The sequence below is a fragment of the Somniosus microcephalus genome, chromosome 6 (genome assembly GCF_052327205.1).
Source record: "Somniosus microcephalus isolate GS21.2 chromosome 6, FLI_Smic_1.0, whole genome shotgun sequence".
NCBI classification, from domain to species: domain Eukaryota; kingdom Metazoa; phylum Chordata; class Chondrichthyes; order Squaliformes; family Somniosidae; genus Somniosus; species Somniosus microcephalus.
The window spans coordinates 49,216,764-49,240,125 of NC_140992.1; the positions used below are offsets into that span (position 1 = coordinate 49,216,764).

Here is a 23,362-nt window from a genome sequence, read left to right on the forward strand (position 1 = left end):
GGGTTGAACTGAAAAACAAAAAGGGGCAATCACACTGCTGGGAGTGTACTATAGACCCCAAAACAGTCAGCGGGAGCTAGAAGAGCAAATATGTAGGCAAATTTCTGAGACGTGCAAAAATAGGGCAGTAATAGTAGGGGATTTCAACTTCCCTAATATTAACTGGGATAAAATTAGTGCAAAAGGCATAGAGAGAGCAGAATTACTAAAATACATTCAGGAGAACATTTTTAGCCAGTACGTAGCAAGCCCAACAAGAGATGGGGCGGTTCTGGATTTAGTTTTAGGGAATGAAGCTGGGCAGGTGGAAGGGGTATCAGTGGGAGAGCATATTGGTGGTAGTGATCATAATTCAGTTAGATTTAGGGGAGTTATGGAAAAGGACAAGGATGGACCAGGAATAAAAGTTCTCAGTTGGTGTAAAGCTAATTTTACTAAGCTGAGAGGTGATTTAGCCAAAGTGGACTGGAGATAAAAACTTGAAGGTAAATCAGTGTCAGAGCAGTGGGAGGCATTCAAGGAGGAGATAGTGAGGGTTCAGAGCAAGTATGTTCCCTTAAAGAAAAAGGGTGGGACTAACAAATCTAGAGCTCCCTGGATGTCAAGGGGAATACAGGGTAGGATAAAGAAAAAAAGGGAAGCTTATGATAGATACCGAGGACTCAATACTGCAGAAAGCCGAGAGGAGTATAGAAAGTGCAGGGGTGAAATCAAAATGGAAATTAGGAAAGCAAAGAGAGGGCATGAAAAAATATTGGCAAGTAAAATCAAGGAAAACCCAAAGATGTTTTATAACTACATTAAGAGCAAGAGGATAACTAAAGTAAGAGTAGGGCCTATTAGGGACCATAAAGGTAACCTGTGCGTGGAAGCGGAAGACATGGGTATGCTTCTTAATGAATACTTTGCATCTGTTTTCACAAAAGAGAGGGACGATGCAGACATTGCAATGAGGGAGGAGGAGTGTGAAATATTAGCTGAAATAAACATAGTGAAAGAGGAAGTATTAAGGAATTTAGCATCTTTGAAAGTGGATAAATCCCCAGGCCCGGATGAAATGTATCCCAGACTGTTAAGAGAAGTAAGAGAGGAAATAGCAGAGGCTCTGACCATCATTTTCCAATCCTCTTTGGCTACAGGTCTGTTGCCAGAGGACTGGAGGACTGCTAATGTGGTACTGTTGTTTAAAAAGGAAAAAAGGGATAGACCGAGTAATTACAGGCCAGTCAGCCTAACCTCGGTGGTGGGAAAATTATTGGAAAAAATTCTGAGGGACAGGATAAATCTTCATTTAGAAAGACATGGATTAATCAGGGACAGCCAGCATTGATTTGTTAAGGGAAGGTCGTGTCTGACTAACTTGATTGAATTTTTTGAGGAGGTAACAAGGAGGGTTGATAAGGGTAGTGCATTTGATGTAGTCTATATGGATTTTAACAAGGCTTTTGATAAGGTCCCGCATGGAAGACTGTTCACGAAAGTAAAAGCCCATGGGATCCAAGGCAAAGTGGCAAGTTGGAGCCAAAATTGGCTCAGAGGCAGGAAACAAAGGGTAATGGTCGAAGGGTGTTTTTGTGACTGGAAGGCTGTTTCCAGTGGGGTTCCACAGGGCTCAGTACTGGGTCCTTTGCTTTTTGTGGTATATATCAATGATTTGGACTTGAATGTAGTAAGTATGATTAAGAAGTTTGCAGATGATACAAAAATTGGTCGTGTGGTTGATAATGAAGAAGAAAGCTGCAGACTGCAGGAAGATATCAATGTATTGGTCAGGTGGGCAGAACAGTGGCAAATGGAATTTAATTGGGAGAAGTGTGAGGTAATGCATTTGGGGAGGGCTAACAAGGCAAGGGAATACACTATAAATGGTAGGACACTGAGAAGTGCAGAAGATCAGAGGGACCTTGGAGTGTATGTCCACAGATCCCTGAAGTTAGCAGGACAGGTAGATAATGTGGTTAAGAAGGCATACGGGATACTTGCCTTTATTAGCTGAGGCACAGAATATAAGAGCAGGGAGGTTATGCTTGAACTGTATAAAACACTAGTTAGGCCGCAGCTAGAATACTGCGTGCAGTTCTGGTCTCCACATTACAGGAAGGATGTGATTGCACTAGAGGGAGTGCAGAGGAGATTTACGAGGATGCTGCCTGGGCTGGGGAATTTTAGCTATGAGGAAAGATTGGGGTTGTTTTCTTTGGAACAGAGGAGGCTGAGGGGAGACCTAATTGAGGTGTATAAAATTATGAGGGGCCTAGATAGAGTGGATAGGAAAGAGCTATTTCCCTTAGCAGAAGGGTCAATAATCAGGGGGCATAGATTTAAAGTAATTGGTCGGAAGTTTAGAGGGGATTTGAGGAGAAATGTTTTCACCCAGAGGGTGGTGGAGGTCTGGAACTCACTGCCTGAAAAGATGGTAGAGACAGAGACTCTCATCACATTTAAAAAGTACTTGGATATGCACTTGAAGTGCCATAACCTACAAGACTACGGAACAAGTGCTGGAAAGTGGGATTAGGGTGGATAGTTCTTTGTCGGCCGGCACGGACAAGGTGGGCCGAATGACCTCCTTCTGTGCTGTAAATTTCTGTGATTCTTTGATTCTTTGACAGCAGATGCTCTTATAAATCACCATATCATCTCTGACCCCATATCATCTCTGACCCTACAGACCATCAACCAGGATTCAACTGACCACGTCATATTTGGGTGCTTCTCAACCGCTTTTGAACTGGACAGAGACAGCGTGCCTCAAGGTCTATGGGGCCATCAGGATGACAACAAATATCCTTGCAGACAAATACAAACCATGTCCCATATCGTTGAATAATGTCCACTTGTAGGAATAGGTGTATTCCTAACAAATAACGGAGCTTGACTCAGAAGAACAACAAACAGGATTTTAATGTAGAACGATGCAGGAGAGTCGTAGAACAGGTCTTTCCCCAGTGGGGACGCCATGAGGACTGACTAGGCAGTCCGAAGGTTTGTGCGATGACGTCCTCGCGTTTGCGTCGTGACGTCATCGCGTTGCTCGCGTTTCCCGCGCTTGGGGCGGTCACATGACTCGCGTGATGACGTCACCGCGTGCACCCGGCATTGGAGCTGGCCGTTGCGGCCGAAGTCGCGGGAGCGGTAGGCCGGCGCTTGCCGCGGGAGACCGAGCTGGCCCGGCTCACGTTCTTAAAGGGGCAACGGCCCGAACATGCAAACAGTATATACACAACGTTGAAGAGAATTATGTACAACAGGTAAGAGACATTCGGTAGTGCCACTACATACGCCCCCCCCAGAATTCGCTTCAACGGACAAAGTCAAACGGTGAAGTGGTCCGACTAGCTTGTCTGACGGAATCCTGTAGTGCCGAGGTGGAGGCTGTTGGGCGGCTGGCGGTCAGGCGGGCGGTCGCACATGGTCTGCCGTAACGACGATGGTGTCCGGTGGTCTCGGCGGTCGTGCTGTCTCGACTTGGCGGGCGAGGTCTAAAGATGCTGGTCGTGAGCGGATCCTTAAGCGCGTCGTGGCGAATAAAACGTATCCGTCATGCGCAGGACCGTGGAGACGTGCGACCTCTGCAGCCCGTGGTTCGAAGCGGACGCTGGGGCGATACAGCTGGCTGCGTCATAGTGACTGGCAGGTTTGGCAGATGCGGAACATGGCGCTGTCGGTGTTGTTAGGAAGTCCCCTGTCGAATGAAATCTGCAGGAACGCCGTAACGGGCGATCCAGGAGGAAATGAACGTGGGTCTAGTCAGTCGGGTAACTCGCCGAGCAGGCGAGCGAACTCATCGGCAGTTGGGAACGCACGGAACGGTGCGTGCCGTAATGTTACTACGGCAACAAAGAAGCGAGTTAACAGTTGCTGCGCTGATCAGTGATCAGGGATGGACAGCAATCGTCCCGCGTGGCCGGTCACGGCCGCGGGATGCCCGTAGACCCGTAGATCGTTGTTCGGAGTGTCGGTTGTTGTATCGAACGTGGGGAAAACTGCTGGGAGGGCAGCAACGCCTCGCCTTCACACCGAACTGCGCGCGGTAGTTCAGTAGATGTCTGCTTTTGTTGAGGGGAAAACTGTAGAGAGGGCGGTAACGCTTCTAGTTATTGTTGATTTAGGGGGAAAACTGCCTGGAGGGCGGCAACGCTTTGCTTTCGCGCCGAAAAGCATGGTAGAAAACACAACCAGCAGGCTGACAGGCTGGTGCGTCGTCGGCGGGGAATGAGTCTTCGTGTTTCACGAGGGATGGGTCCTCGTGGGTCGTGAGGAGTGCGTCCTCGTGATTCGTGAGGGATGGGTCCTCGTGGTTCGCGAGGGATGGGCCCTCGTGGGTCGCGAGGAGTGCATCCTCGTGGTTCGTGAGGAGCGAGTCCTCGTGACATCTCCGCGGGGGCGCGCTCCGATCTTGTGGGCCCGAAAACCTGCAGAACCCACGCTTGGAGGGATGCATACTTGCTGTTGCGTTGGGAGATGTCGTGGAGGCAGACAATCCGTAAGGCGGTAGAGCTGACTAATATGGAGACCTCGTTGGTCTGCGCCGCATCAATGTTCTTGGCGAACGGGGCTTCTACCTGAAGAAAGCACGAAGACGGTTGCTGCTCCCTGAATTGCGGTAGCGACAGCGAAATGGCTGATGCTTCCATGGCGTGCTTCGTTTGTGAAAATCGTTCACAAAAATCGGGGTCTGGCTGCGTTACATTCGTGAAAAACGGGAGCACCTCCAGGCTGCGCTTCCTTTGCGAATACGTTTGCAAAGACGGGGTCGCCAATGTAGGAATTGGTGTTCGTCGGTTGTTGTTCGTTGGGCTCTACTTCTGTGAAACCGTTCAGAGACGGGGTTCAGGCTGTGCATGTCGTCCGTGAACGTTTTTCACGGAGACGGGGTCACCAATGTAGGTGTTGATGAATTCCCGTCCTCACGTCGTTGGGTCACCAATGTAGGAATAAGTGTATTCCTAACAAATAACGGAGCTTGACTCGGAAGAACAACAAACAGGATTTTAATGTTGAATTAGATGAAATACAGCAAACAACGTAGAACGATGCAGGAGAGTCGTGGAACAGGTCTTTCCCCAGTGGGGACGCCACGAGGACTGACTAGGCAGTCCGAAGGTTTGTGCGATGACGTCACCGCGTTGCTTGCGTTTCCCGTGCTCGGGGTGTCACGTGACTTGCGACGTGACGTCATCGCGTTTGCCCGCGCTTGGGGCGGTCACGTGACTCGCGTGATGATGTCACCGCGTTTGCCCGGCACCCAGCATTGGAGCTGGCCGTTGCGGCTGAAGTCGTGGGAGCGGGAGGCCGAGCTAGGCCGGCGCTTGCCGCGGGAGCGGGAGACCGAGCTGGGCCGGCGATGGGAGCGGGAGACCGAGCTGGCCCGGCTCGCGTTCTTAAAGGGGCAACAGCCCGAACATGCAAACAGTATATACACAACGTTGAAGAGAATTATGTACAACAGGTAAGAGACATTCGGTAGTGCCACTACACACTAACCAAACTATCTAGTGGCCTACACGCTTTGCATGTTGATGATGACAGTGCTGAAGATGGCTGAAGTTATATGCTGAGGCTGTATATATTAAATAAAATACTACGTACACATTTTCTGCCTAATATGAGGCATTGCTAGTGTAAGATTCAACTGGATTCCACTATAGCTTTCAAAAAGAAAGACTTGCATTTATATAGTGCCTTTCATGACCTCAGGACATCCCAAAGTGCTTTATAGCCAATTAAGTACTTTTGAAGTGTAGTCACTGTTGTAATGCAGGTAAGAAGAAAGGCAGAGCTCAGAATGCTCATATGCACGCTGTTTTAACTTGCTCAATTAATACAAGTGCTGTATGTCATTAGAGTTGAAACCTGTTAGATGAAATTCCTAGATTGAAAAAGAATCATATTTATGGGATCATTCCCAGTAAGTACATTAATTTAATTATACTGACATTTTCTTTTGATGTGTCCCTTTTATGATGTAATACTCCATGCTGGCTAACTCATCAATTATAAAATATTAAGATGCTATGAGTGCAAAAGGATGACATTATGATCAAAAGCAAAATATGATTTTTATCTAGTTTGTCTCCCTATTGCACCAAGATGGATAAAATTAGAATTTTACCAAGTGCCATGTAAATCTACTTGATTTTTTTAAAAGGTGTTTTTCCTTTATCTACCAATTCCTACCTGATGCGCTATCAATTACTCAAAAGACTGAAGTTAAGCGAGTAACTAACAGGCTTTTATTAACAAGAGAATGAAGGTGTGCCTCGAGTGGTCGACCAGTCCAGAATACAGAGGGACTGTGGAGCAGTCACCTTTATACCTGGACTCGTGGGAGGAGTCAGCCGAGGCATGTACATGTTCGCGAGGGGGGGTGGTAGTGGGTAGTGGGTTACTGGGGCCCCCGAGGGTGCGAGGTCTCGTATGGAGACTGTGTCCTCCCGCCCGTCCGGGTACGCAATGTAAGCATACTGGGGGTTGGCGTGGAGGAAGTCGACCCTCTGGACCAGGGGGTCCGTTTTATGAGTCCTCACGTGTCTTCTCAGTAGGACCGGCCCTGGGGACGTCAGCCACGGCGGTAGCGATGTCCCCGATGTGGACTTCCTTGGGAAGACAAACATTTTCTCATGAGGGGTGGCGTTAGTGGCAGTGCAGAGCAGTGACCGAATAGAGTGGAGCGCATCGGGGAGCACATCCTGCCAGCGGGAGGTCGGAAGGCCCCTAGACTTTAAGGCTAGCAGGGCGGCCTTCCAAACTGTCGCATTCTCTCTTTCCACCTGTCCGTTCCCCCGGGGGTTGTAACTGGTGGTCCTGCTTGTGGCAATACCCCTAGCGAGCAGGTACTGACGGAGTTCGTCGCTCATAAACGATATAGCTGGGGAAACCGAACAGGGTGAAGAGGTCGTTCAGACATTTAATGACCGTGGCACTGGTCATGTCCGGGCAGGGGATGGCGAACGGGAAACGGGAGTACTCATCAATAATGTTGAGGAAGTACACATTGCGGTCGGAGGAGGGGAGAGGCCCTTTAAAATCAATGCTCAGGCGCTCGAAGGGGCGAGTGGCTTTTATCAGGTGAGCCCTGTCTGGTCTATAAAAGTGCGGTTTGCACTCAGCGCAGACTTGGCAGGTCATGGTCCTGACGACCTCAATGGAGTAAGGCAGGTTGCGGGCCTTGATGAAGTGGAAGAACCTGGTGACCCCCGGGTGGCAGAGGTCATTGTGGAGGGCCCACAGTCTATCGATCTGCGTGCTGGCGCAGGTGCCACGCGATAGAGCATCCGGGGGTTCATTGAGCTTCCCGGGCCGGTACAAGATCTCGTAATTGTAGGTGGAAAGTTCGATTCTCCACCTCAAGATCTTGTCGTTTTTGATTTTGCCCCTCTGCTTGTTGTTAAACATAAAAGCAACTGAACGCTGGTCAGTGAGCAGGGTAAATCGTTTTCCGGCCAGGTAGTGCCTCCAATGACGCACAGCCTCCACAATAGCCTGGGCCTCCTTCTCAACAGCGGAGTGTCTGGTCTCCGGGCCCTGGAGGGTTCGTGAAAAGAAGGCCACGGGTCTCCCCGCCTGATTAAGGGTAGCGGCCAGGGCAAAGTCGGATGCGTCGCTTTCCACCTGGAAGGGTATGGATTCGTCCACTGCGTGCATGGTGGCTTTGCCAATGTCTTCCTTGATACGGTGGAAGGCTAAGCGGGCCTCTGCCGTCAAGGGAAAAGAGGTGGACCTGATCAGCGGACGGGCCTTGTCCGCATAGTAGGGGACCCACTGGGCGTAATAGGAGAAAAACCCTAGGCACCTCTTCGGGGCCTTGAGGCAGTGGGGCAGTGGGAGTTCCATAAGGGGACGCATCCGGTCGGGGTCGGGACCGATGACTCCGTGTTCCACAACACAGCCAAGGATGGCGAGGCGGGTTGTGCGGAATATGCACTTCTCCTTGTTATACGTCAGGTTCAGGAGTTGGGCGGTGCAGAGGAATTTTTCGAGGTTTGCGTCATGGTCCTGCAAGTCATGGCCGCAGATGGTCACATTGTCCAGATATGGGAAAGTGGCCTGCAACGCATTTTGGTCGACCATCCGGTCCATTTCCCTTTGGAAGACGGAGACCCCATTGGTGACGCCAAAGGGAACCCTAAGGAAGTGATGGAGGCAGCCGTTTGCCTCAAAGGCAGTATACTGGCGGTCCTCAGGGCGGATATGGAGCTGGTGATACGCTGATTTCAGGTCAATGGTCGAGAAGACGCGGTACTGCGCGATCTGGTTGACCATATCAGCTATGCGGGGGAGTGGGTAAGCGTCCAGCAGGGTGTAGCGATTTATTGTCTGTCTGTAGTCGATGACCAGGCGCTGCTTCTCGCCGGTCTTAACGACGACAACCTGGGCTCGCCAGGGGCTGGTGCTGCCCTCAATAATCCCCTCCTTCAGGAGCCGCTCCACTTCGGTTTTAATGAAAACCCTGTCCCCGGCACTGTATTGCCTGCTCTTTGTGGCGATGGGCTTACAGTCGGGGGTGAGGTTAGCAAACAGTGGGGGGGGGGGTGACTCTGAGTGTGGAGAGGTGGGTGACTCTGAGTGTGGAGAGGTTGCACCTGGTGCGCGGCGGGCAATTTGGAAGCTGCTGGCTGTGGACTGTGAGTGGGGGGAGGGGTCCACCGTACGCCATCGTAACACTTTTAAGGTGGCACTGAAAATCTAACCCCAGTAGAACGGCAGCGCAGAGGTGGGGCAGGACCAGAAGTTTAAAATTATCGTACACAGTCCCGTCTACTAAGAGTGTCACCACGCAGTAGCCGCCAATGTCCGCCGACTGGGACTCGGAGGCCATAGAAATCCGCTGGTGCGCAGGCAGGACTGGGAGAGAGCAACGCCGCACCGTGTCGGGGTGGATGAAGCTCTCCGTGCTCCCAGAGTCAAAAAGGCAGGTTGTTTCGTGACCATTTACCTTAATGTCCATTGTGGACCGGGCCAGTTGGTGCGGTCTCGCTTGGTCCAGCGTAACGGAGGCCAGCGTAGGGGTCGGTGTGTCGCTGCGGGTATCAGATGAGGCGGTGTTGGGGGCCTGCTGCGTCCCGGCTGGCGTCCAAGATGGCGGCGTCCATGATCCCCATGTGGCTGGAGGCGTCCAAAATGGCTGCTGTTCCGGTGGTTCGCACATGGCTGGGGAGGCCCAAGATGGCGGCCCGCACGGCCCACACGCGGCGCTGCTGGGGTTCGGGGTGGCTTTGGCCCTGCAGGCGCTGGCATAGTGTCCCTTCTTCCCGCAGCCCGAGCAGATCGCATTTTTCGCCAGGCAGCGCGCTCTGGGGTGTTTGGCCTGGCCACAGAAGTAGCATTTCTGGCCTTGGGACACTGCTGCGGTAGTTGGGCCGTGGCTGGGGTGGCACGACGCTATGAGACGGTCCTACCGTGTCCCAGGCTGTCGTTCCCCGCGGCGTCCACGGTGCAGAGGAGTAGGCATCCATGCCCCGGTAGGCTGCGTCCAATGATAGTGCGAGTTCAGAGGCCTTGTTGAGGTCGAGGTCACTCTGCTCCAACAGTCGCTGTCGGGTGTAATTGGACCTGTGGCCCGCTACAAAAGCGTCCCGGATAAGTTCCTCTGTGTACACGGCGGCCTTTACATCCTTACAACCACAGGCCCGGCCAAGCACAGACAGTGCCTGAAGGTATTCCTCGGTCGATTCCCCAGGTTGTTGTTTACGACTCCCCAGGAGGTGCCTGGCGTACACCTCGTTCACTGGGCGCGTGTACTGGTCCTTGAGGAGCTTGAGAGCAGCCGTGTACGAGGTCGCGTCCTGGATGACCGAGTACGCTCGGTGGTTCACTTTGGAGGTCAGGACATCCAGTTAGTCCTCATCCGATTTGACCGTTGCAGCGGAGGCGATCAGGAATCTTTCAAAGCACTTAAGCCAGTGAGCAAACTTGGCGGATGCGTCCGCCTCCCGATGGTCTAAGTCCAGGCATGCTGGTGTGAGGATCTTCTCCATTATAAAAAAATCTTGTTAATAAAATTGATGCGCTGTCAATTACTCAAAAGACTGAGGTCAAGCGAGTAACTAACAGGCTTTTATTAACAAGAGAATGAAGGTGTGCCTCGAGTGGTCGACCAGTCCAGAATACAGAGGGACTGTGGAGCAGTCACCTTTATACCTGGACTCGTGGGAGGAGTCAGCCGAGGCATGTACAGACATGTACACAGTGGAATACAAACACCCACACAGGCAGGTATAACAGTGGTTTACCACACTACCCCTTCCCTTCTCTTCTCCTGAAGGTGTTGAATCCTTACTGGGGTACAGTTCCATGAACAGCAGTCCCCCTCTGGTACTTTGTCCAGGTGACTAATGTTCATGTGTGAGTGGACAGCGAGTATCGGCAGGCTACTCGTTCAAAGTAGACACCACAGCCAAGCCTTCTCCTGCCCTCACCTGAGTTCCACACATGTGCACTTTCAGCAGGGAGGTAGGGTTGCTACATTATACGGTTTTGACTGTATATAAAATTACAGATTACACTGTAAATTACAGGAAACTTTGTGATATCCGGCACCGACGGGACCGGCGTGTTGCTGATCTATCAAAACTGCCGGACGTACAAAGTTAATGTTGAAGCATACGGAGGTTTTCATCTCCGTATCTGACAACAAACACTGTTGCTTAGCAACAGCTTCTAAAGAGTCGGCTGCAGCAGCAAGCGTCTCTAGCTGAAGCTGTTGCTATAGCTACAGACCTTGCAGTGCCTGACTGGGAAAAAAAAAAGAACGAGATCTAAAAAAACTTATAGAAAAAACGGCTCCTGATTTTTGCCATTAGATCGAGTATTCTGGACATACAACCTCCGGATAAACCAAAGTTTCCTGTAGTAGTAATGCGTATCAAAGGAATTACAAGGCCGGACTTCAACTTTGGAGATCTAATGACACTAAAAGCATGAAGTTGATTGGTTTTCTGAACATTAGCAGAACCTTGAGATTTAATTCGAGCTTTCAACTTTCTCAACAGCACCTGTTCTTGTATATATTGTTCACTCGAGCCACATCTTGTAACTTCTACTGTTAGAACTTTTGCTGCTGCTGCCCCTGAGTGCTCTGAGAAGAATGAGACAGCTGCAACCGATGCAATGGCGACTTTAGTAAAAGGTTATAACAGCTGTCAGTAATGTTTACAGAAGAGATTTAATAGGACGGAAAGTAGTGAGTGAGGAGGACATAAAAAACCTGCAAAGGGACATAGACAGGCTAAGTAAGTGGGCAGAGATTTGGCAGATGGAATACAATACTGGAAAGTGTGAGGTTATGCACTTTGGCAGGAAAAATCATAGAGCAAGTTATTATCTTAATGGCAAGAAACTGGAAAGTACTGTAGTACAAGGGGATCTGGGGGTCCTGGTGCACGAAACTCAAAAAGTTAGTATGCAGGTGCAGCAAGTGATTAAGAAGGCCAATGGAATGTTGGCTTTTATTGCTAGGGGGTTGGAATATAAAAACAGGGAGGTATTGCTGCAGTTGTACAAGGTATTGGTGAGGCCGCACCTGGAATACTGCGTACAGTTTTGGTGTCCATACTTAAGAAAAGACATACTTGCTCTCGAGTCAGTACAAAGAAGGTTCACTCGGTTAATCCCGGGGATGAGGGGGTGGTCATATGAGGAGAGGTTGAGTAGATTGGGACTCTACTCATTGGAGTTCAGAAGAATGAGAGGCGATCTTATTGAAACATATAAGATTGTGAAGGGGCTTGATCGGGTGGATGCAGTGAGGATGTTCCCAATGATGGGTGAAACTAGAACTAGGGGGCATAATCTTAAAATAAGGGGCTGCTCATTCAAAACTGAGATGAGGAGAAACTTCTTCACTCAGAGGGTGGTAGGTTTGTGGAATTTGCTGCCCCAGAAAGCTGTGGAAGCTACATCATTAAATAAAATTAAAACAGAAATAGATAGTTTCCTAGAAGTAAAGGGAATTAAGGGTTACGGGGAGCGGGCAGGAATTGGACATGAGTCTAGGTTCGGAATGGTCATGGCCCTGTGGGTAGTGGAGTGGGCCCAGGGGCCGTGTAGCCTTGTTCTGCTCCTACTGTGTTCTAATTCTGTTAGATTTCAGGAGATGGTTTTATTCCTGTTCCTGGCTGGGGTGGAGATCGCCTTTACAGAAGGTAAGTACTGTAGAAAATATAGGGACAGAGTGATCTCCTGGAAGAATTTCGATCGCCTAGATGGGTCGGAGAGGAATTTCCCAGATTTTTTTCTCCCAAATTGGCCATTGGGTCTTTATCTGGTTTTTCGCCTCTCCTGGGAGATCACATGGGTTCGGGTGGATGCAGAGTGATAGAAGATTTGAGGTTAGGATCAGATCAGCCATGATCTTATTGAATGGTGGAGCAGGCTCGAGGGGCCGATTGGCCTACTCCTGCTCCTATTTCTTATGTTCTTATGTTCTTATTTCACAGGATGGCAAAATAAGGCTGGCCATCTTTGGTATTTAGGGAATAATCATATAGTTAGTATATGTTATTTTGGGTTAGCAAACGGTATAGCATTTTCTAGCTTGGTCATTTATTATCTTGTAGTGTGCAGCACCATCTGACACACAAAGGTAGTTAGAGTTCAGACATGGGAGGGAATTTAATGGAATGGATTCTTTGGTGAGAGAGTCAAGTACTCAGATAATCATGGGGGTGAGCAGATGACATGTTTCAAGAAACATTTTATAATACCTGTGGTAAACCACGTTCACTATCGTATCACTGTTAGTAGTTAGCACTGTTCACCACTGTTCGTTATAACTGTATCACTGACCACTATTGTATCACGGTACGAGGTCGCCTCTTGCCACACTGCTATACCTGGGATGACCACTGCCGACTCCGCCTTGGCTCCACCCACCAGGCCAGGTATAAAGGTGAGCGACTGGCTGGTATTCCTCCTGCTTGGATCGGATCACCCACGAGAGTGGGCTCTGTTATTTAGTCAATAAAAACCTTTAGTCACCTTCGTAACTCTTCGCCTTTTATTGGAGGAATTGATAGGTATATCAATTTTATTGACTAAATTTAATGATGTCCGACAACGAGTCACAACCGGCGGAGGAGCCACCAGCGCAGCTCCCAGGAGCACAGCCACACCAGCCAGCTTGGCTGCGAGCCCTCAGACCGCCGTACCTGGACCTGAACCCACGAGCAGCAAACTCAGCCGCAGACTTTAAACACTGGCTGGTCTGCTTCGAATCATACCTGAGAGAATCCAGCGTCCCTCAGGCATCCAAACTAAGTGTCCTGCAGGCACAACTGAGCCCGAGAGTATACACTCTCATCGAGGACATGACTACCTACGAGACCGCCATCAACCTGCTGAAACAGAAGTACCGGACCCCGGTAAACTACATGTACGCTAGGCACCTCCTAAGATCACGGCCGCAACAGCCAGGAGAATCAGTAGCCGAATTCTCACAGGCGCTATATGCACTCGCCAGGAACTGTGACTTTAAATCGGTGTCGGCAGCCGAAAATACTGAAGATAATATCCGCGACGCATTCCTGAAAGGCCTACGGTCCGAGTACTCACGGCAAAGACTGCTGGAAGCTAAAGACCTCAGCATGGAAAAAGCTGAAGCCCTCGCTATCTCCCTGGAAGTGGCCCACCAAGATCAGGAAGCATTCACCAGGTACTGCTCGCGACCCTGGGACTCGGGCCCGACCCCTACCACAGCACCCTTCCCAGCGCCGCCCCCGGGACCTACCTCTGCGTCGGCGTCCCGGACCCGACCGGCCCCGCCACCCCCGGCACCGGCCCCGACATCGGGCATCCGCGATCGAGCCGCCGGCTGTTTTTTTTGTGGCCAGGAGAAGCACCCGAGGTCGCGCTGCCCAGCCAAGAACTCCATATGTAAAACCTGCCTGAAGAAAGGCCACTTCTCCAAGGCCTGCAGGAGCGGATCCTCAGAGGCCAGCAGTGCCGCATGCGAACTATGGGGGCGGCCATCTTCGTTTAGGGCAACTGAGGCCAGCATCCCCACACATGAGTCATGGGGGCGGCCATCTTTGTTTAGGGCAACTGAGGCCAGCATCCCCACACATGAGTCATGGGGGCGGCCATCTTTGATTAAGGCAACCGACCCCAATAGTGCCTCATGGGGCCCTACCTCGTGGGAGACGCCATTTTACTCACCACGCCCGACCGCCTCGCCCGCAGATGACAACGACTCGCTCAGCTACACACTAGCTTCCGTCACCCTGGACCAAGCCCGCCCGCACCATCTGTCCAAGTCAATGATGGACATCAAAGTGAACGGCCACGCCACGACCTGCCTGTTCGACAGCGGAAGCACGGAGAGCTTCATCCACCCAGACACGGTGAGCCACTACTCCCTCTCTGTCCTACCAACGCGCAGCCGAATCTCGATGGCATCGAGGTCCCACGCCACGGACATCAGCGGCTACTGTGTCGTGACCCTGTCGGTTAAGGGCACGGAGTATAAAAACTTTAAACTCCTCGTCCTCCCCCATCTCTGCGCTGCCGTCCTACTAGGGCTGGACTTCCAATCCCACCTCCAAAGCGTAACCCTAGCATACGGTGGACCCCTCCCCCCACTCACAGTCAACAACCAGCAAACGTTAAACCGCCCACCGCGTAACACCTGCAGCCTCTCCACCCTCAAGGTCCCGCCACCCTCTCTGTTTGCTAACCTTACCCCTGACTGCAAACCCGTCGCTACCAAGAGCAGGCGGTATAGCGCCGGGGACAGAGCCTTCATTAGCTCTGAGGTGCGGCGCCTCCTGAAAGAGGGCATTATCGAGGGGAGCAGCAGCCCCTGGCGTGCCCAGGTCGTAGTCGTAAAGACCGGCGATAAAAACCGCCTGGTCATCGACTACAGCCAGACCATAAACAGATATACCCAGCTGGACGCATACCCCCTCCCCCGCATATCTGACATGGTCAATCAGATTGCACAGTATAAAGTATTCTCGACCATCGACCTGAAGTCGGCCTACCACCAACTCCCTATCCACCCTGAGGACCGCCAGTATACCGCCTTCGAGGCGAATGGGCGCCTATACCACTTCCTTAGGGTCCCCTTCGGTGTCACTAATGGGGTCTCGGTCTTCCAAAGGGAGATGGACCAGATGGTTGACCAGAACGAACTGCAGGCTACATTCCCCTACCTAGATAACGTCACTATCTGCGGCCGCGACCGGCAGGAACATGACGCGAATCTGGAGAAATTCCTCCGTACGGCCCAACGGCTGAACCTCACCTACAATAAGGAGAAATGCGTGTTTAACACCACGCGCCTTGCCATCCTCGGCTGCGTAGTGGAGAACGGAATCATCGGCCCCGACCCAGAAAGAATGCGCCCCCTCATGGAGCTACCCCTCCCCCACTGCCCTAAAACACTTAGGAGAACCCTGGGGCTTTTCGCCTACTATGCCCAATGGGTACCCAATTACGCGGACAAAGCCAGACCCCTCCTGAAAGCCACTTCCTTCCCCCTCACGGAGGAGGCGTGCGCGGCCTTCTCCCTCATTAAGGGAGACATAGCCAAGGCCACGATGCACGCAGTGGACGAGTCCATCCCCTTTCAGGTGGAGAGCGACGCATCCGACTTCGCCTTAGCCGCCACCCTAAACCAGGAGGGGAGGCCAGTGGCCTTCTTCTCAAGGACCCTACAGGGCCCCGAGATCCGACATTCGTCGGTCGAGAAAGAGGCCCAGGCGATCGTGGAGGCAGTACGGCGCTGGAGGCACTACCTGGCAGGCAAACGATTTACCCTCCTCACCGACCAGCGTTCGGTGGCTTTCATGTTTAATAACAAGCTGAAGGGCAAAATCAAGAATGACAAGATTTTGAGATGGAGAATCGAGCTCTCCACCTACGATTATGAGATCTTGTACCGGCCAGGCAAGCTGAACGAATCCCCTGATGCCCTTTCACGAATGACATGCGCCAGCGCGCATATCGATAGGCTTCAGACCCTCCATGACCAGCTCTGCCACCCCGGAGTCACCAGACTCTACCATTTCATTAAGGCCCGCAACCTGACCTACTCCATCGAGGAGGTCAGGACCATGACCAGGAACTGCCAGACCTGTGCGGAGTGCAAACCGCACTTCTATAGGCCGGACCGAGCAAGCCTGATCAAGGCCACCCGCCCCTTCGAGCGCCTGAGCATCGACTTTAAGGGGCCCCTCCCGTCCTCTGACCGTAATGTGTACTTCCTCAACATCGTTGATGAGTACTCCCGTTTCCCCTTTGCCTTCCCCTGCCCCGACATGACCAGTAGCACGGTCATTAAGTGCCTGAATGCCCTCTTCGCCTTGTTCGGGTTCCCGAACTATATACACAGCGACCGGGGCTCCTCCTTCATGAGCGAGGAACTCCGGCAATTCCTCCTAGAGAGAGGTATTGCAGCAAGCAGGACCACCAGCTACAACCCCAGAGGTAACGGTCAGGTGGAAAGAGAGAACGCGACGGTATGGAAGGCCGTCCTCTTAGCCTTAAAGTCTAAGGGCCTCCCAACCTCCCGCTGGCAAGAAGTCCTCCCGACAGCGCTGCACTCCATCCGGTCATTACTTTGCACGGCCACTAACACCACCCCCCATGAACGAATGTTCGTTTTCCCCAGGAAGTCGACTACGGGAACCACTCTACCAACCTGGCTGACCGCCCCGGGGCCGGTCTGGCTGCGGAAACACGTGAGGACCCATAAAACGGACCCCCTGATCGAGAGGGTGAACCTCCTGCACGCCAACCCCCAGTACGCCTACGTGGCGTACCCAGACGGGCGGGAGGACACTGTCTCCCTACGAGACCTCGCACCCTCAGCCGATCCGGAAACACCGCCACCACCCCCCCCAACCTCAGTCCAGGTAGACGGCATGCCGGAACCCCACGAGCCCTCGCCGACCACGCAAACACCAGCATCAACACCGGATAAGGCACCAGCACCGGATAAGGCAACACCACCGCTGCGGCGATCGGAGAGGCTTACGAAGCCTCCGGACAGACTGACCTACCAGAATTGGTAGTACACTTCACCCCGCCGGACTTAATTCTAAACAAGGGGTGAATGTGGTAAACCACGTTCACTATCGTATCACTGTTAGTAGTTAGCACTGTTCACCACTGTTCGTTATAACTGTACCACTGACCACTATTGTATCACGGTACGAGGTCGCCTCTTGCCACACTGCTATACCTGGGATGACCACTGCCGACTCCGCCTTGGCTCCACCCACCAGGCCAGGTATAAAGGTGAGCGACTGGCTGGTATTCCTCCTGCTTGGATCGGATCACCCACGAGAGTGGGCTCTGTTATTTAGTCAATAAAAACCTTTAGTCACCTTCGTAACTCTTCGCCTTTTATTGGAGGAATTGATAGGTATATCAATACCCATGATTACCCCTGTACAGGAGGGTAATGGTGGAAGCGGTCAGGATAATGGTAGGACTGGTAAGCTCTGGGAGGGTGGTAGCAGCAGTGAGGAGGGAAACAATTGTATATGATAGGACTGGATGTGAAGGAGCGTGCAAGAAACTCATGGTTTGATCCAATTATTTCTCTTAATGAATATTGTTTTCAGTGGTATCACTGCAAACTAGTGGTATCACTGCAAACTATCATTAAAAAGGTAATGGCTTATCCGATAAGTCTGTACAGACTGATATTTTACTGATCTGATCTCACTAGTACTGTTACAAATGAATGACCATGCATGTACATAGCTTCTTTTTTGATGCTGAGGAAACAGTTATACTTCTAACAAAATGACCTGAAATTGTTTGGCAGTGTTAATTGCAGATATTAAAGATCATATTGAAAGCTTACTTAATAACTGGATGACTAAATAGCCACAATGCAAAAGTTAGGCTTTCTACTTGCACTACACCAGTCAAGTGAATAGCTTGGACCGAAGCTCAAAAAAGGAGTTATTCGTTTTTAAACTAAATGAATAGAGTAGTGAGCATTGCAGAAATAATATTCATGAAATCCCCTATACCTCTATTACCTTTCTGTACTTGACCAAAAAAGCAGGAGTTACACATTCTGCAGAAAAGCTCTGCATCCTCAGGAGATACAGCCACACGTAAACGATGTCAGACATGGCCAACTTCAGTTATTAAAATTAACAACTAGTTATGTACAGTGTTGCAGAAAAAGAATTGTAGCATAAGCAGATTAAATTATTCATGTAAAGTGTAGTGCTTCAGAGGTAGGGAGAAAACTAAACTTAGATATCTTTATTACTGATACAGTTTAGACAGCAATATTCAGAAGGATGACTCTGTATCTCACAGATTTACTTCTATTTTTGTAGGTAAATGTTGAAGACACTATTGAAATGTTACCAAAATCAAGACGTGCGCTTACAATCCAGGAGATTGCTGCACTTGCAAGATCATCTTTGCATGGTATGTATGCATTAGTAATAAGCAGGGATTCTAACAGAACACTGCTACAGAATCTAGCCCTCAGGTAAATGACTAATATTCAGAAGTGTTAGGGGTTAGATTTTATTTACAGACCAGGATAGAGAAATATTAAAAGCCAGACCAAACATACAAAGCAATTTTAGTTCATACTTTTTTGATGGGCACTTGATTGGCACCCCATCCACCACCTTAAACATTCACTCCCTCCACCACCGGCGTACCGTGGCTGCAGTGTGTACCATCTACAAGATGCACTGCAGCAACTCGCCAAGGCTTTTTCGGCAGCACCTCCCAAACCCGCGACCTCTTCCACCTAGAAGGACAAGGGCAGCAGGCGTATGGGAACACCACCACCTCCAAGTTCCCCTCCAAGTCACAAACCATCCTGACTTAGAAGTATATCGCCGATCCTTCATCGTCACTGGGTCAAAATCCTGGAACTCCCTACCTAACAGCACCGTGGGAGTACCATCACCACACGGACTGCAGCGGTTCAAGAAGGCAGCTCACCACCACCTTCTCAAGGGCAACTAGAGATGGGCAATAAATGCTGGCATTGCCAGCGACACCCAGATCCCATAAACGAATAATTAAAAAAAAACTTAATTGGCTGTAAAGTGCTTTGAGACGTCCGGTGGTCATGAAAGGCGCCATATAAATGCAAGTCTTTTCTTTCTTCCTTTAGCAGCAGAATACTACACCGTGTCCATCAAAAAAGTATGAACTAAAATATGTTTGGTCTGGCTATTAATATTTCTCTATCTTGGTCAGTGACTAAAATCTAACACTTCTGAATATTCGTCATTTATGTGAGGGCTAGATTCTGTAGCAGTGCTCTGTTAGAATCTTCATATGGTATTACAACCTGCTCTTTCATTTTAACATTTTATATCTTGCGTTTCCTGACATCAAAGGCACATTCTACATTTCTCTACTGCCTTCTGTCCATGGTGAAGCCAAGACTGGGAGAGCTCAGCTGGGCTTTTGGCTTCCCCCATTGTTTATAAGCAGCATCTGTTGCATCGTGGTCCTGTAACCTGATTTGGAAACTGATCACACTTGCTTATTGTGATGCCACATTTGCTTATCGTGATGCTTGATAACTCCTCTGTATTCATGACAGTGTTCACACAATGACACATGGTAGCATAGTGTTTAAATTATTGTTAACATTTACTTTTTTTTAATACAAATTTATTGAAAAGGAAGTAAAAGCCAACTCACTGGAATAAGGGAATAAGAGATAAATTACTAAAATTAAATAGTTAGTTTGGGGTCTGTGCTGATAGCTGTACCATTCTTGCACACAGTGGCCCCAAACCTAACTCCGGATTGCATACACCTTTTTAATTCATTTGGCTTTACTTCACCCCAATTATCTAGGTGTAACTGCATTACTGTTGCAGTTTTAACAGTGACATTGATTGTTTTATTTGTAGACTTATTCCAGATAATCCCATTTTCCACATGTCCTTTATTCTAAACCAATTTCTTATTTTTTTTGTTCAGGTTTTTCCCAGGTGGTAAAAGACCATGTAACTAAACCTACAGCCATGGCTCAGGGCCGAGTTGCTCACCTCATAGAGTGGAAAGGCTGGTGTAAGCCTATGGAGTCTCCAATGACTCTTGAGATTGATTTCAATTCCTACTCAGACTTAAGTGAAGGAGAACAGGAAGCAAGATTTGCAGCAGGTAGAACAACTATTAAACCCAGCCATTAAATATACATATCGCTTGATGGACTGCCAGTCCCGTATAAACATGTTTGCAAAATCTACTTGGTCCTTTGTGGTAAAAGCGATGTATATTTTGTGAATGTCATGTGTTTGATAAGTATTATGAATGATAATTGTGCTGTCAGATTGTGTGGAGTACTGATTCTAAGTACGTGTAGAAAAATAAATAAGGAGATGAAGTGATATGTATAGTGTGAGAATTTTATAAGTAGTGGGAAGAGCTAGAATAATTTACTTGGATTATTGGAATTGGTTCTATCGTTTTTAATACCATTTTAGAAATTTTCTTTTTAAGTGCAGTAACTGATCAGAATTTTATGTCTTTCTAAATCTTTCCATTTTCTGAAGATGAGACTTAGGGGGAGAAATTCGGTATCGCCCCATTTGGGGCGCAATTATCGGCCGGGCGCAAAGTATAGCGCCTGGTGCTAATTATCGCCTCCGACTGCAAACTTGACTTCTATCGTCCCTGGAGGTGATTGGCGCACTAAAGCAGGCGCTACACACCTCTCTTAAGGCGCTAACGCCGAGGAGCGAGGTGCTACCTCAGAGTGCTGGCGAAGCTCGTGCGATGTCAGTCAGCAATGGAACACAGACACACTGGCGCTGGCCAGTTCTTAAAGGGGAGGGTCGATCTTGTTCTCCATCCACACCCTGCTCATTGCAGCCTTGAATCTCAGCCTGGAGAGACCTGTACATCAATTCTGCTGGAAAGAACAATGGAGAGGCCCAGAGAAAGAGCTCAGAGTGCAGTCCCCATAGTCTCTTCTAAATCGATGCAAGGAAGGTCAAATCAAAATGAACCTGCAAAGTGCTGCTCAATACCCAAAACTCCTTCACACAACATTGAATCTCTCCAGAAGTGTCTCTCTCTCTCTCTCTCTCTCTCTCTCTCAGAATGCGTGGTGCAAAAATGTCGCCGACAGAAAAAGGCAGGAAGCAGTCGCCTTTAAATAGCGCTCGCCCAGTCCCTTCCCGACTGCAAACCATTCCCCTCAACCTGTCGTTGCTAGCAGCAGGCGGTAAGGCAGGGGGCAGCACTCAATATCCGGCCCGGGGTGCTACTGGGGCGTTGCACGCTTGACTGACGTCATGATCTGCGGGCGCAGGACATTGTGGCGGTAGTGTTTAGCGCCACGGCAAAATGTCGGGTCAATTTCGCGAGCAGCGCAAACATTGCCGCTAGTTGCTTTGCACCCCATTAGTGCCCTCTTCGGGCACGAACGGGAGGTGCAAAGAAGCCGAATTTTTCCCCCTTATTCTTTTAAAAGATATTTTCTCTCATTTTCATTCCTTTGGTGTCCCCATGCCATACACCATCCTTATGCTTCTTCGAAAAAGTTCCATCAGATCTTTTGCATTCACTTGCACAGCCAGGTGGGATCTCGGTTTGATGTCTAATCCAAATGAAGGCATTTCCAACAATGTAGCAATTCCCCAGTACTGCACTGAAGTGGCGGCCTAGATTTATGTGCTGAAGTCTTTCTGCGGGGCTTGAAGTTACAAACCAGAACTACATGAAGTCTGTACTTGTGTACTACAGCAGCTAATGGACAATAACCATAGTTTCTGCATTTGTGCTGCTCAACGCAACTCTCTCTTTCATTTGGAAAGTTGGTACGAGTATATCAAGAAATAATCCTCTAAAATACATAAATCTTACTAAATTCCTGTTGGCATGGAAACTTCGCTGGTTGGGGAATGTGCCTTCATGTTGATATGAAATGCAAACCATGTCAAGTTTGTGGTGAGTGGCAGTATAGCCCAGATTGTTCAAGCACCCAGGGTAATCCGAGCATGCGTGCTTGTGCATGTCCAATGGTCTTCCAAGTTTTGGAGGAAGTCAGGATAACATAGTCAGCACAAATGATGTGCAATAAGAATATTACTCTTGGAGTCAGAACTCATGCTACAAAGGTGATAGTAGTCTCTGTAAATAACCTGTAAATAAATGTGATTTAACAGTAGACTGGTTCTGCCTATACAAAGTGGTATAGACTATTAAGTAACCTGATATTTGGAGGGTGTGTATTACACACAAATTAATGTGTATTACACAGTACACTGATTCAGCCAATACAGAGAGGCTTAAACTGAGACTACTGTGGAAGATAGTGTGAGATCGTTAGATACCAGTTGTAGTCCTAAGAAACAACTCAAAGACACAATTGTGAATTGACTTCAATTGTTATATGCTATGTAATAGCAGAGCACTTGGAAAACAGTGACAGGATCAGACAAAGTCAACATGGATTTACAAAAGGTAAATTGTGCTTGACTAATCTACTGGAATTTTTTGAGGATGTAACTGGTAAAATAGATAAGGGAGAACCAGTGGATGTGGTGTATTTGGACTTTCAGAAGGCTTTCGATAAGGTCCCGCATAAGAGATTAGTGTGTAAAGTTAAGGCACATGGGATTGGGGGCAAGGTACTGACTTGGATAGAGAACTGGTTGGCAGACAGAAAGCAAAGAGTTGGAATAAACGGGTCTTTTTCCAAGTGGCGGTCAGTGACTAGTGGGGTACCGCAGGGATCGGTCCTAGGACCCCAGCTATTCACAATATATATTAATGATCTAGACGGAACTAGTTGTAATATCTCCAAGTTTGCAGACGACACAAAGCTGGGTGGGCGTGTGTGCTGTGATGAGGATGCTGAGAAACTCCAGTATGATTTGGACAGGTTGGGTGATTGGGCAGATGTATGGCAGATGCAGTATAATGTGGATAAATGCCAGGTTATCCACTTTGGTGGCAAAAACAGGAAGGCAGATTATTATCTGAACGGCAATAGATTGGGAAAAGGGGGAAGTGCAACGAGACCTGGGTGTCCTTGTGCACCAGTCGCTGAAGGTAAGCATGCAGGTGCAGCAGGCGGTTAAGAAGGCAAATGGTATGTTGGCCTTCTTAGCGAGAGGGTTCGAGTACAGGAACAAGGGTGTCTTGCTGCAGTTGTACAGGGCCTTGGTGAGATCACATCTTGAGTATTGTGTGCAGTTTTGGTCGCCTTATCTGAGGAAGGATGTTCTTGCCATGGAGGGAGTGCAGCAAAGATTCACCAATCTGATACCTGGGATGGCAGGAATGACGTATGAGGAGAGATTGGGTCGATTGGGCTTATACTCGCTGGAGTTTAGAAGAATGAGAGGGATTCTCATTGAAACTTATAAAATTCTAACAGGACTAGACTGACTTGATGCAGGAA

The 23,362-nt window shown here is 49.3% G+C and overlaps 1 protein-coding gene across 1 annotated transcript in view; it reads left to right on the forward strand.

Moving 5' to 3' along the window:
• Window positions 1–23,362, forward strand: part of fam131ab (family with sequence similarity 131 member Ab) — a 75,711-nt gene that overhangs the window by 40,266 nt on the left and 12,083 nt on the right. Inside the window, exons 3-4 of the mRNA XM_085990180.1 lie at window positions 18,306–18,399; window positions 19,930–20,112. Of these exons, the coding sequence (XP_085846306.1) occupies window positions 18,306–18,399; window positions 19,930–20,112 (277 nt within the window). The remainder of the gene's footprint in view (window positions 1–18,305; window positions 18,400–19,929; window positions 20,113–23,362) is intronic.